Genomic DNA, 12,906 nt, shown 5'->3' with positions numbered 1-12,906 from the left:
CTTTTGACTTATACTTCACCCTATTTCAGTTTTGATTGCTTTGCACTGACAGCTATCACAAGTGACAGATAACAACGGTACTGCAACAAGGCTGCAATTTAGCTGTACAACCACGATTTTACTGACCATTTGTCCAGAACCATATGTTAGTTCAGTGATATTTAAAGAAGGAAAAACACATAAAATAATAATAATACAATGGCACATTTGAAAAATCAAACATTAACACCACCCAAAATTTTCAAACCGGAATGCCTAAAAATTAGTCACCTAAATCCTCATGTAAGTACATAAATAAAAGCGGCTTGCAATGTTTTCTTTAACTCAACATCATTTTGTTACTGCATTATGTCCAGCAGCTTTAAATTTACAAAATAAAGGATGTGACTTTACTACATTCTGCTATGGGAATAGTACACAGCAAGAAAAAGGGCTCATTAGGATTTGTTGAGACACTAAGCATAGAATAAACTTATTTTCTCAGAGCACCCTTGAACAGTGTGTGTTGTAAAAGATCTATGCTGCTCCTCAAACATACCTGGCTGTAGCTCTGAATGGCAGCTCTGGCTTGACTGCTGCGGGATGGGAGCTGTGATGTTGCTGTTTCACCCAGGGCAAGGGTCTGGTTGCTATGGTAGCTCGCTGAATACTGGAAAGACCCTTCAGGTTTGGAATTGAGCTGAAGTGCACTCTGGGATAGAAGGCTGGGCCCTGTGGTGAAAGTAATTTTGAGCAGTCAGTGACAGTCTCAGTGAAAGAGAAAGAGCATGTATTATTTATCAAGAGTTGCTAGGAATTATCAAATGAATGGTTCCAGTTTTTCACATTTTGACTTTTCAGAACTAAAATCAGGTCAGATAATTTAAAGTGGCACATTATCACTTAAACATCATTATTTCGGCATTCGCAAAAAGTAAACAACATTGTTTCAAAAAACAAGTTGCCTTATTCTGCTAAACAAATTAACAGGACTAAGCAAAACAGATAGTAGTATTTGATAAAAGAGTCCTGATTTTTCCTGATTCCATATAAAGTATTCTATGTTTAAAATAGGTTTTCAAGGTTTTGTTTTATAAACACTTTGTTTAGTTCCCATAATTAAATCCAGTCATTCAGTAGAGAAGATGCTGAAAAGTCCTCCTCCTGGAACCCCAGCACATTAAATCTATTGATCACTGACAATTTGTAGTATATATGTTGTGATGTAATACTTTGGTGCCTGTACGGAAGAAAGACTTTAAAATATTAATAGCTCCTCTCATCATGTAGGACTCACCCTGTTCCCAGTGAATCTCCAATGACTAGTTTGTCAGCTTATCTTATCTTTTCTATCAGCGTAATGCACAGTAGGAGAAGGAAGTAAAGATAGTGTGCTTAAATTGGTACTGCCAAAGTGAAAGGTATTTAGAGTGATGTGGAAATGAGCAGTACTACTTCCCCTAATAATTTAGCTGTTCTGTGAAACTAAAACATACTTTCAAAAGGCATTAGGTTTATTTATAAATGATTTAGCACATTTTTATATATATGTATCTTGAAATTAAATCTCCTAATTTTAATACTTAGGAAAGGTGCATGACTGGGTAAAGTACAAGCAACAGCAATACAATCTGCCCTACACTGCCCTGCTGATGTGTGTCAACTTTGACCTTGAGGAACAATCTCACTCTGAGGGTGAGAAAATACTTCATTTTTTATCCCTGTTATACACAAAAAACTACATTCAAATAGTATTGTTGACAAGGCAAAGTCACACACTCAGGAGTTAGGAAATGCCAGAATTAAGGTCCCCTCCAATCTATCCCTATCCCACTCCTATCCCTATCCCACCCCTGACTCCTTGTCCTATTCCATTGTTCTTTCCTTCGATCACACACAGAGAACCTGAAGAGAGCTCCCTCTCCCAGCCAATGTTTGCAGGCCATCTCTTCCAGCTTCAGATCAAGTTTGGACCCCACAATGACTTCCCAATCATTATCCTCTTCTCCATCTTCTCCTTCTCCTCTTTCTCAAGCAAAGTTCTTTCTTCTTCCCTCCCCACATAAAGGTCCCCCCTTCTTTCTCTTTCCCTTCCAAGTTGTTATCCTTTTCTTCTCTCTCATTCCAAACAAAAATGCTCCTCTCCCCCCCAGCTCCCAAAACTCAAATAAAATACCCTCTCTCCATACACACCACATTTACTAGCTTGCTTTATGCTGCTGATGGCTCAACAGGCAGATGAAGGTAGGGGCAGAGGTGGCATTATTGGAAAAGTGAGAGGGGAGTTGGGATAATGAGTTCTCTGAAATGCTTCTGAAGGCAGGCTGGCTATACTGTCTGTCAATCTAGCATGTGAGAAGAGTTAGTTCAGTTTTCTAAGACTCAGGCTGCATTATCTGACTGATTACTTGACAATAGGCAGGTATTCTGTTAGCAGAAGATTATAACTATGTGGTTTGGAATACAGCAAGATGCAGTGGAAATTTTAAAATCTCATTCAGTAACACAATTGTATGCTCATATTATAAAAAATGAAAAACAGGAAACAGCTCTTTTCATCCATAGATCTCCAAGCACTTTACAAAGAAGGTAGTATCAGTGCCATTTTACAAATATGGAAACTGAAGCACTAGCCAATGGTCACCCAGCAGGCTGGTAGCAGCTTAGAACATGATATAGGACTTCTGAGTCCCAGTCTAGTGCTCTATGTGCCAGGACTACTACTTTACATTTCAGAGCAGAATTCATCCTGTAACTACTATTCAATAATACACTATTTGTTGGTCATTTTAATTACAAGATAATTACCATGTAATGACAGGTTACATCTCATCACAGGATAAATGCACAAGTGATTCAGTCTTCTAAACTGCACTGTACCTTATGGAGATAATTACTTTTGGCTCTACTAAGCCTTACACAATGGTCTACATAATAGTCTACAGAAGCATGTAAATAGTCAATCTCTACAAAGTATCTACATGCTTGTTTCATAGCTTATAATGTAAAGATTTCAATGAAATGTATGGTTCAGGTGAAAATATGTTTTTTTCTTCCTCTTTAAAATTTAAAGTCAGTTAGCTTATTAGGGCCATTTTGCTTACAACTTTATATTTACCTCACCGATTTGTAATAATCTCTCATGCAAAGATCAAAACACTATAATGTATTATACAATTCAAACTGGTCAGGTGATCTATTGAAATCTTGATTCATTTTGACAAAGGAAATGGCAAGACCACCCCCAATGTTATAGGATTCATATGTTTTTAAGAAAAGAGGCTGTAGCGAAGCTACAAAGTGCAAGAACATTCATTAAAAATTTGTCACGGATCTCTAACAGTTTACACATACTGGTTTTAAAAGAGCATTTAACCCACCTTCAGTCTAATATTTGACAGAAGAAAGAGGGATTAAATGAAGGAGGGAATAAATAAACAAGGGTTTACCATATCCCAGGTGAGTGCCCTAACCATTGCGATAAATGTTAAAAGGGAAGCAGTGGCAACTTCCCCTCCTCCTTCCCTCTCTAATTTACTTATTTGTTTATTTTGGCCTAAACGATTCAGTAGATTTATGTTAAGTTCACAAATAGTTTCAGGTTGACCCCAACTTCATTTTTCAGTGAATAAACTATTGGTCTGAAAAAAATTCACCCAGCTCTAATCCAAATTCATAAAATAACCTTACAGTTTCACCTACAGAATTAATTTACTGTGCCTCAAATCCCATCATAATAGGAACAAGCTCCATAATGTTAATATGGATTTGTGGGCTTTCAAATATTCAGCAGCAGACATGTAATACATATATTGATCAGACACTACTGCTCTTCCCTGATAGGTTTATCCAGTTGGTTTCAGTAGGTGAAGTGATCTAGGGTCGGAGGCCTTTAGGCTTGATTCCCCATTGCTTTGCATCTTGTTTTGCATTCACATCTGTGCAAAGTGGCTGTAAAATACTAATAAATTGGACTGGTCATATTTGAGTCCCACTTTGCACAAGTCTAAATCACTACTCAAGCTGTAAGACTGTGGAGAATCTCAGTGATTCCACGCTACAAAACTCTACAGTGTTTGTAGAGTGGTCAAATTCTATGTGGATATTTGGGTGTATGTGGGTGAGTAGGGACAGGAGGTCTCAGACCAAAAGAGGAGGGTAATTAATAAGTACGGAGATGTTTCATAATTGTCCTTTGTAGGGGAGTTTCTACAGCCTTTTGTGATTTTAGAGTGGAACAGGGAGTTGTTTGAGGTCTATACATAAAGGGTGAGATGTGAAAATACGGTGATCTTTTGCCTACAGAAAGATGGTGGAAGTCCATGACTTTAGATTGTACATGAAAAGTAAAATGAAAGATGGTGATCTAAGCTGGCTCCAAAAAGGAAAATTAATTGAAGGAGGTGTTGCTTACTATATGTTACAGTAGACATTTTAAAAGTTAGCATTCATTGAAGTTTCTATGTAGGTGCTATCAGATATCACACTTCTTCCTTATTTTTAAGCATAGGTAAAACCAGTTGTACAGTGACCACCACTAGAAAGTCAACATTTGCCAACATAAGCCCAACAGTGGGAGTGTGTGACTGTCATCGTGCAGTGAGGAAGTGCACTCAGTGAGCTCCCATGCTCCCCTTTCCTAATTAGCAGCAACATTGGTAGCAGAGCCCCAGCTAGACCCCATACCCTACCTGGGGGAGCCCAAAAGAGCAGAGGCCATTTGATAAGAAGGCAGAGGGGGTAGAAGGTGAAATGATGAGACTAAACTGAGCTCCCTTCACCCCACACCAGTGAAGGCTGGTAGTATTAAAGCAATGACTGAGGGTTCCTTGTGACTCACTAGCTGTGTATACAGAGTGAAAGGTGGTGGCTTCACACACACCCCTGCCGGCACCCCCCCACACAAATTCACTGATCACCCAGTAGCAGAAGACAAGCTCTCCTTATTTACCAGGAAGCTGAGAAGTGCAGCAAATGGGCAGCCCATCCCCCCCACCCCCAGGATCAGAGGATTATAAAGAGTGGCAAAGCTGTGGGTTGAAGGTGTATGTGTTGGGCGGGAGAATCCATATTCTACCCCTTTTCCTTCCCAAAAGCACTGTAAACGAAGCATCAGGAGACAAGCTTTCTTCTTTTGTCAGGAAGCTGAGAAGAGGCATGAATAGGTGGCCCATCCTCCCTCTCACTTCCCAGACAATTGCAAGGGACAGTGGTACTTTGGCTGAGGGCTGCTCCATCCCTTTATTTCTCCTGCAGAGGAAAAGGGCTAAATTTACAGAAGTCTGCAAGCACTCCATAGGAAAGCAACTTTAATTTCCTCAGACATTCTCAGAAACCCATAGAATACATCAGATGGGTCAAACCCATGCTACGAGAAAGCCTCAGTGCCAGAATCAAATACAATAGACCAGGGGAAGGCAAACTACAGCATGTGGGCTGGATCCAGCCTGTCAGGGCTTTCAAGCTGGCCCGTGGGATTGCCAGCCCCATGGCACAGCAGGGCTAAGGCAGGCTCCCTGCCTGCCCTGGCCCCACACGGCTCCTGGAAGCAGCTGGCACCATGTCCCTGCGGTCCCTGGGGAAGGGGGACAGAGGACTCCGTGCACTACCCTCGCCTGCAGGCACCCACCCCCCCGCAGCTCCCATTGACTGGGAAAGGGAACCGCGGCCAATGGGAGCTTTGGGGGTGGTACCCACAGGCGAGGGCAGCATGCCCCAGCCCACCCCCAGGTGCCACTGCCAGACATTGTGGCCACTTCTGGGAGTGGCGCGGGGCTAGGGCAGGCACGTAGCCTGCCTTAGTTGTGCTGCCACCCCGGAGCCACTCGAGGTAAGCAGCACCAGGCCGGAGACCGCACCCTGAACCTTGAGCCCCCTGCCACACCCTCCTGCACCCCAACCCCGTGCCCTGAGCCCCCAACCCTATACCGTAAGCCTCCTGCCGCACCCCACACCCCTGCTGCACACCAATCCCCTGCCCTGAGCCCCCTCCTGAACCCTGCAGCACTCCAACTCCTTGCCCTGAGCCCCTTCCTGCACACCGCACACCCTCCCACACTCCGCAATCCCTCCCACACCCCAACCCCCTACCCCAGTCCTACATTCATGGCCCTGCATACAATTTCCCCACCCAGATGTGGCTCTTGGGCCAAAAAGTTTTCCCACCCCTGCCATAAAAACTCATTTTACCTGGTGAAAAATGAACTCCACTAAAACCTAGGAAAAGTAAAGATCGTATTAGTCTGGTTTGAGGGAGGACATGTAAACACAACAGGATTTATAAGCACTCTGTGAAAATGTGGCATATGTGCTATTTACTGAATGGTATTCCTAAAATTCTTAGGGAATTGCTTTGAAAAATAATTTTTTTTCTGAATCAAAATCTGCTTTCAAAACAATGGGTCTTTTTCTCCCCAAAAGATGCTTTTGGAAAGGTTTGGCGTGGAGCTGTGTGAACACTTCCAAGTATGATTCACAAGGCATTCATGAATTTGTGTATGAGAACTGGTATTTGAATTCCCAATGTGTCACATTGTGGCCAAAAATGTTAATTCATGTTATACTATGTCACACTCAATATTTCAACTAACGATTTCCATAGAACCTGAAGACGAAGCTTTGAGAGATGTTAAGTTTTGTACTTTTAACTAGAAACCTCACATTTACTTATTAATTCTGATCACATTGAGTCAATTAAGCCTTGCTGTGACTCCAGGGAAACCAGCAATGAAGTTAATCCATTATGTTTAATATATCTTAGAATTCATTTTGGGGATAAATCACAAGAATGAAATTCAGGAAAACTAGTTGTCTTTCTGGTTCTGCCATTAACTATGTGAAATATATGCCTCTTTAATCCTCTGTGCCTCCATTTTCCCATCTGTAAAATGGAATAATGACAAAGGACTTTGGAATCTAAGAAGACAAGCATTATATAAGTGATAAGTATTTTCTCCCCAGTAAATTTAGTGATATCAAGTCATCATATTTATATTAACAGAACCAGATCAAAATCAGACCTTCTCCAGACAACACTCAGTACCCCTTTTTCTACGACGAATAAAATGGCCTAACAAACCAAACAAACAATCAAAACAAAGCTCTCATAGAATATCTGTATTGTAGGAACCACTCAGTAAGAACAAAATTTATATGCAAAGAAGCATGATTTACATGCAAAGAAGCATCAGAGATATTATGGGAAAGTGATAAAGAAATTAAGCAATATGTTTATACAATTTCATCTAAAAAAATGGAATCAGGTATTGTGATCAAACCCAAGATAGTATCACTTAACAGTTACTTGGGGAGGCATTTATACATTCATTGCCTTGTTCATTAATAAAGTTTGTGGACCTTTGAGATCCGTGGATGGAAGATAGTACGGAAGTACAGTGTACTCATGATTATTATTGGTCAAGTCTGATGTTTAACCATCTTAGATGGCACCCAACACTTGTAAAATTGAGATTTGCAATATCATGTCAAAATACAATAGCCTATTTTCAGTCTGGGGGGACCCAGGGGCAGTTTGAATTAAACAGAAATTCTTAACATTGGAATTCATAGAACTTTGGTTTACCTGTGTTGTTATTTTCAAACCTCTTTGCTTAAGCTCCTTCACTTTGTTGCTTTGCCATTCAGTCTCTGTTCAAAAGTGATGATTCTTGGGAGTAACAGTCTAGGAATACAGTAGTCTGTGGCCACAACTACTCTATGGGGACTACAGTGGCATGGCTAGGGTGTCATATCTATGCTGGCATAACCATGTAGTGTAGGCACAGCCTAAACTGACAAATGGTTTTTTTCCCCATCAGTGTCAGAACACCATCTCCCTGAGTGATGGCAGCTAGGGCGACAGAAGCATTCTTCCATTGACCTAGCTGTGGCTACACCAGGGCTCAGGTCAGTAAAACTACAGCATTCAGGGGTGTGAATTTTTCACACTACCAAGCACTGTAGCTATGTCTCAAGTTGCAGTGGGGGAGGTTTAGATTGGATATTAGGAAAAACTTTTTCACTAAGAGGGTGGTGAAACACTGGAATGCGTTACCTAGGGAGGTGGTAGAATCTCCTTCCTTAGAGGTTTTTAAGGTCAGGCTTGACAAAGCCCTGGCTGGGATGATTTAACTGGGAATTGGTCCTGCTTTGAGCAGGGGGTTGGACTAGATGACCTTCTGGGGTCCCTTCCAACCCTGATATTCTATGATTCTATGATTCTATGTCAACCTAAATTTTAAGTGTAGGCCAGGCCTGTGTCTGCCCCCATGCATCTTCTCCCCAACTACAGAATATGGCCGGCTTGGAGTTCCTCCTCCCTCTATCACTCAAACTGTGATACCCCTCAAACCCCAGAGATACAAAGAAAGAACAAGAGACAGCACGATAAGTGTTTATTGCTAGGGGTATGTGGCCTTTGAAATACAGAGGAGCAACTTCTAGGTGCAGTATTGGCTCCAGTACGGTGCTCTGTGCGCTGCCCTCGCCTGCAGGCACTCCGCCCCGCAGCTCCCATAGGCTGGGAACGGGGAACCGTGGCTAATGGGCGCTTTGGGGGTGGAACCCACAGGTGAGGGCAGCACGCGGCGGAGCCGCCTGCCCCAGCCCACCCCCAGGAGCCACTGCTGGACATGCTGGCTGGCAGGGAGCCTGCCTTAGCCCTGCTGCGTGCTACTGCCACCCCGGAGCCGCTCAAGGTAAGTGGCGCCGGGCTGGAGCCCACACCCCAAACCCCTCCTGCATCCCGCACCCCAACCCCTTGCCTTGAGCCCCCGACACACCCCTCCTGCACCCCAACCCCCTGCCCTGAGCCCCATGCCACACTCTGCACCCACTCCTGCACCCCAATCCCCTGCCCTGAGCTCCCTCCCACACCTGCACTCCCTCCCCCACCCCAACCCCCTGCCCCAGCCCTACATTCATGGCCCTGCATACAGTTTCCCCACCCAGATGTGGCCCTCGGGTCAAAAAGTTTGCCCACCCCTGCAATAGACCAAGGAGTATGAAATCATCAGATTCAAACTAAGTATATCTCAGTTGAGGGCTCATTAAATACAAAGGCAGGGAAATTGGACTGACTTGTGGATGTAAAAATACAATAGTTATGTGTTGTACTAAAAATACTGCCTCAGTAGAAGAAATTTATAGAATGATTTTATGCTAAATTTATTAGGAATGTTGTTAAGTAACAGTTTTCAAAAAAAGAAAAGGAGTACTTGTGGCACCTTAGAGACTAACCAATTTATTTGAGCATGAGCTTTCGTGAGCTACAGCTCACTTCATCGGATGCACCTTAGTCTCTAAGGCGCCACAAGTACTCCTTTTCTTTTTGCGAATACAGACTAACACAGCTGTTACTCTGAAACCAGTTTTCAAAAAGTAATGATACAGGCAGTTAATGTAGGAAACTCTGTACTTAACAGTAAGGATATCAGAAAGTATAGTACAAAGCATAGGGAGAAAATGAAACTTAGAATGTTTAAAATGACAGGTTTCAGAGTAACAGCCGTGTTAGTCTGTATTCGCAAAAAGAAAAGGAGTACTTGTGGCACCTTAGAGACTAACCAATTTATTTGAGCATAAGCTTTCATGAGCTACAGCTCACTTCATTGGATGCATACTGTGGAAACTGCAGAAGACATTATATACACAGAGACCATGAAACAATACCTCCTCCCATCCCACTCTCCTGCTGGTAATAGCTTATCTAAAGTGATCACTCTCCTTATAATGTGTATGATAATCAAGTTGGGCCATTTCCAGCACAAATCCAGGTTTTCTCACACACACCCCCCAAAACACACACACACAAACTCACTCTCCTGCTGGTAATAGCTCATCCAAACTGACCACTCTCCTTACAATGTGTATGATTATCAAGGTGGGCCATTTCCAGCATAAAATGTTTAAAATGTATAGTTTATGGTGTTGTATTATAATTGGGGACGATATTGAATATAATTGCAAGGAAGCAGATAAAGAAGTATGATACAGATACTGATGTTGAGGTGAGGGGTTGGATAGGGGAAGATGGGGAAGGCATTACATGGTAATGACAATACTGAATATTCCAATAAATGGAAAAAAAGGATCGGGACAAGCTGGTGCTCCTGGAATGCTGGGGAACTAAATCACCCAAGAAAACAAACAAAAAAAGATGCTATCTGTTTTCAAAAACAAAAAGATATTGGTGGCAGTGCTTCTGGAAACGTACCTGAAAACAAAAGAACCAATCAGATTTAAAAGGGAATCAGTATCTATGTATATGGAATATCTTTCAGCTCAGTAAGAGAAGGGTGCAAATAGTAATAAGTAAACAAGTATCATGGGAACCTGAAGAGATCAGAACAGATCCAGAGGACAGACAGGTTTTGCTACAGGGTGTGCAGAGAGTAAACTTATTACAATATGTAACATTTTATACCCTGAATGAAGAGAATACCACCTCCAATAATATTTTTGGAACGACTGCAACAGTCCAGGATTCATGGGTAATAGAGGCACGCAACTTTAACTGCTGGCTTAACCTCATGTCGGATACATAGGGCCCTTTGTTTTCAGGTTATTTTTTTTTTCCAGGAATGTATCAGTGTTTATTACTACAACAACAAAAACAGGTAAAAATCAGTGGAAAAAACTATTAATAATGTTTCTGGGTAGATACTGGGGTTTATTTTGGTGGATGGAAGGATGGGGGGAAAGTATTCAGTATTTGATGAATGGATTCAATGTGGTTTGCTACAGAACTGATACAGAACTCAAAACCAAATGCCACCTCTGAGTTTAAGAAAACAATATCTCTCTCTCATCTCCAAATAAACCTTTTCATTTGAATAAACAGTTTACTGTTGTAGAGAAGACTATTAGCCTATAAATATTTACATTTATATAATTGGGCCACACCATTGGGCATACACTCAACTTTATCCTTTGATCCTGTTTTTTTTAAACTTTTGAATACTTCCTTGTGTTCTGAAATGTATCCTGATACTGATTTTTGTTTTCTTCCCATTTTAGCATGAGATCTTTAAACCGTTATCTGCTAATAGCTTGCAATGTGTACGTGGTGGGCGTGAGATTCATCGGTAAGTTCTGAAGCACATGCACTTCAGAGCTTGCATGCATGCCTGTTTGTTTATTCTGTGTATCTTCTAGACTAATACATAGCCTTACTTCAACAGGCAGCTTGGCATATACACCCAGACTACTGTGTTATTGTAATACATATATCTCATGAAAGTTCTTTTTTATATATTTGAATGATACAAAAGTAGGGGGGGAAACTGGAAAAAAATGAATAATACTTTTTGTAAAACCCAGGATTTTTTTTGGTAAAAATCAGTTTAAACTGAAAACAAAGGGGCTTATGGATATACCACCAGCTAGGCAAGAAGCTCCATCTAAAATGCTCAGATACAGAAATCAGCATATAAAGATCAGGACATGATGGGCTCCTACATTCTAAGGGTGGGGATACTTTACTTTTGTGTCTGAAATTGCCAAAACACATAACAAAAATAAGTCTATTCTAGTATCAATTAACTCCTTAATGTCAGAATGGAAATAATATATATCTTCTACCATGCACCAGTCTTCACGAAAATAAAGTCCAATTCAGGACTAAGAAAAATGTTTTTTTTGGGGGGAGAGAAAACTATATTGATAATTACATTATGGATGATGCCTTCCAGGATATAACCTTAGGTACTAGGTGTGAGGCCTTTGAAGTGGTAATAAAGAAACATATTATCTCATACAATAGCTATGGGTGGGGGGCAGATGTAGGCAAAAATAGGCAGATTTAAAGGGACAAATTTACAGTTTTCAGAAGCAAATATAACTTAACTAATAACACAGACAGACTCCAAGAGAGTAAGAATGACCTCACCACACATTAAGCGATGGGAGTCGTCTGATTTCTTGGAAAAGGTGCGTGCCTCTTTAAGGGTTAGAGAGCTAGGGAGTGACTTTCTGCTACAAGTATCAGCGGGGTAGCTGTGTTTATCTGTATCCACAAAAACAAGGAGTCCAGTGGCACCTTAAAGACTAATAGATTTATTGGGGCTTAAGCGTTCATGGGTAAAAAACGGCATCTGAAGAAGTGGGTTTTTTACCCACAAAAGCTTATGCCCAAATAAATCTGTTAATCTTTAAGGTGCCAACGGACTCCTCATTCTTTTTGCTACAGTGACAGACCAGGCCAGTGTGGAGATGCTGACCCATTCCCCTCTCCCCGTAGTGACCAGAAAAGTTGGGGGGACTATATAGGTCCATGCTGGTGCAGGAAAAGCCCTCTTTTATCTGTACCAGCAGCACCCACAGTCCCACCCATGGAAGTGGTGAAATACCAGGTTTTGTTGGGATCTGTTGTGGGCGTTGCACTAGTCACTCTTTTCTCAGGAGGCTCGGAAGGAATTTTTCCCTCACTGCCAGATTGGTAAAGATGAAGTGGTGTTTTTTTCACTTTCCCCACAGCAGGTTTAGAGGGGGGCTCAGTTGGGGCAAACATGAAATGGGAGTTAGGCTATGATGTCGCAACTCATTATGTAAATGTGGGGCAGATATCCAGTGCAAGTACTCCATAGTGAAGGGGCTACAAAAATCAGATGCAATGCATTGGTAAAGGAATTAAAGGAGGTATTCTTGAAAGGAGTGGAAACGAGGGGAAGGATTCCTATGACTGGTACCTCTTACAGCCACCTCCTAACCCTCTTCCGAAGGGGTGGTGGTGAGGTCGTACCAGCAGGTTGGTGAGGGACCAGGATGGGAAGCTGTCAAGGTTCCTTCCCCACTCTGAACTTTAGGGTACAGATGTGGGAACCTGCATGAAAGATGTCCTAAGCTTATTTTTACCAGCTTAGGTTAAAACTTCCCCAAGGTACACACTTTGCCTTGTTCTTAAACCCTATGCTGCCACCACCAAGCGTG

General features: G+C 41.9%; 1 protein-coding gene across 4 annotated transcripts in view; it reads right to left on the bottom strand.

Annotated features, from left to right (window-relative positions):
- Positions 1-12,906, bottom strand: part of CTNND2 (catenin delta 2) — a 1,186,471-nt gene that overhangs the window by 496,235 nt on the left and 677,330 nt on the right. For all 4 annotated transcript variants that reach the window (XM_073332332.2, XM_073332334.2, XM_073332335.2 and 1 more), the window contains one exon: positions 539-711. In XM_073332332.2, coding sequence (XP_073188433.2) covers positions 539-711 — 173 coding nt within the window. The remainder of the gene's footprint in view (positions 1-538; positions 712-12,906) is intronic.

This window comes from Lepidochelys kempii, chromosome 2 (assembly GCF_965140285.1).
Source record: "Lepidochelys kempii isolate rLepKem1 chromosome 2, rLepKem1.hap1, whole genome shotgun sequence".
Classification (NCBI taxonomy): domain Eukaryota; kingdom Metazoa; phylum Chordata; order Testudines; family Cheloniidae; genus Lepidochelys; species Lepidochelys kempii.
This window is presented reverse-complemented; position numbering and strand designations above follow the sequence as displayed.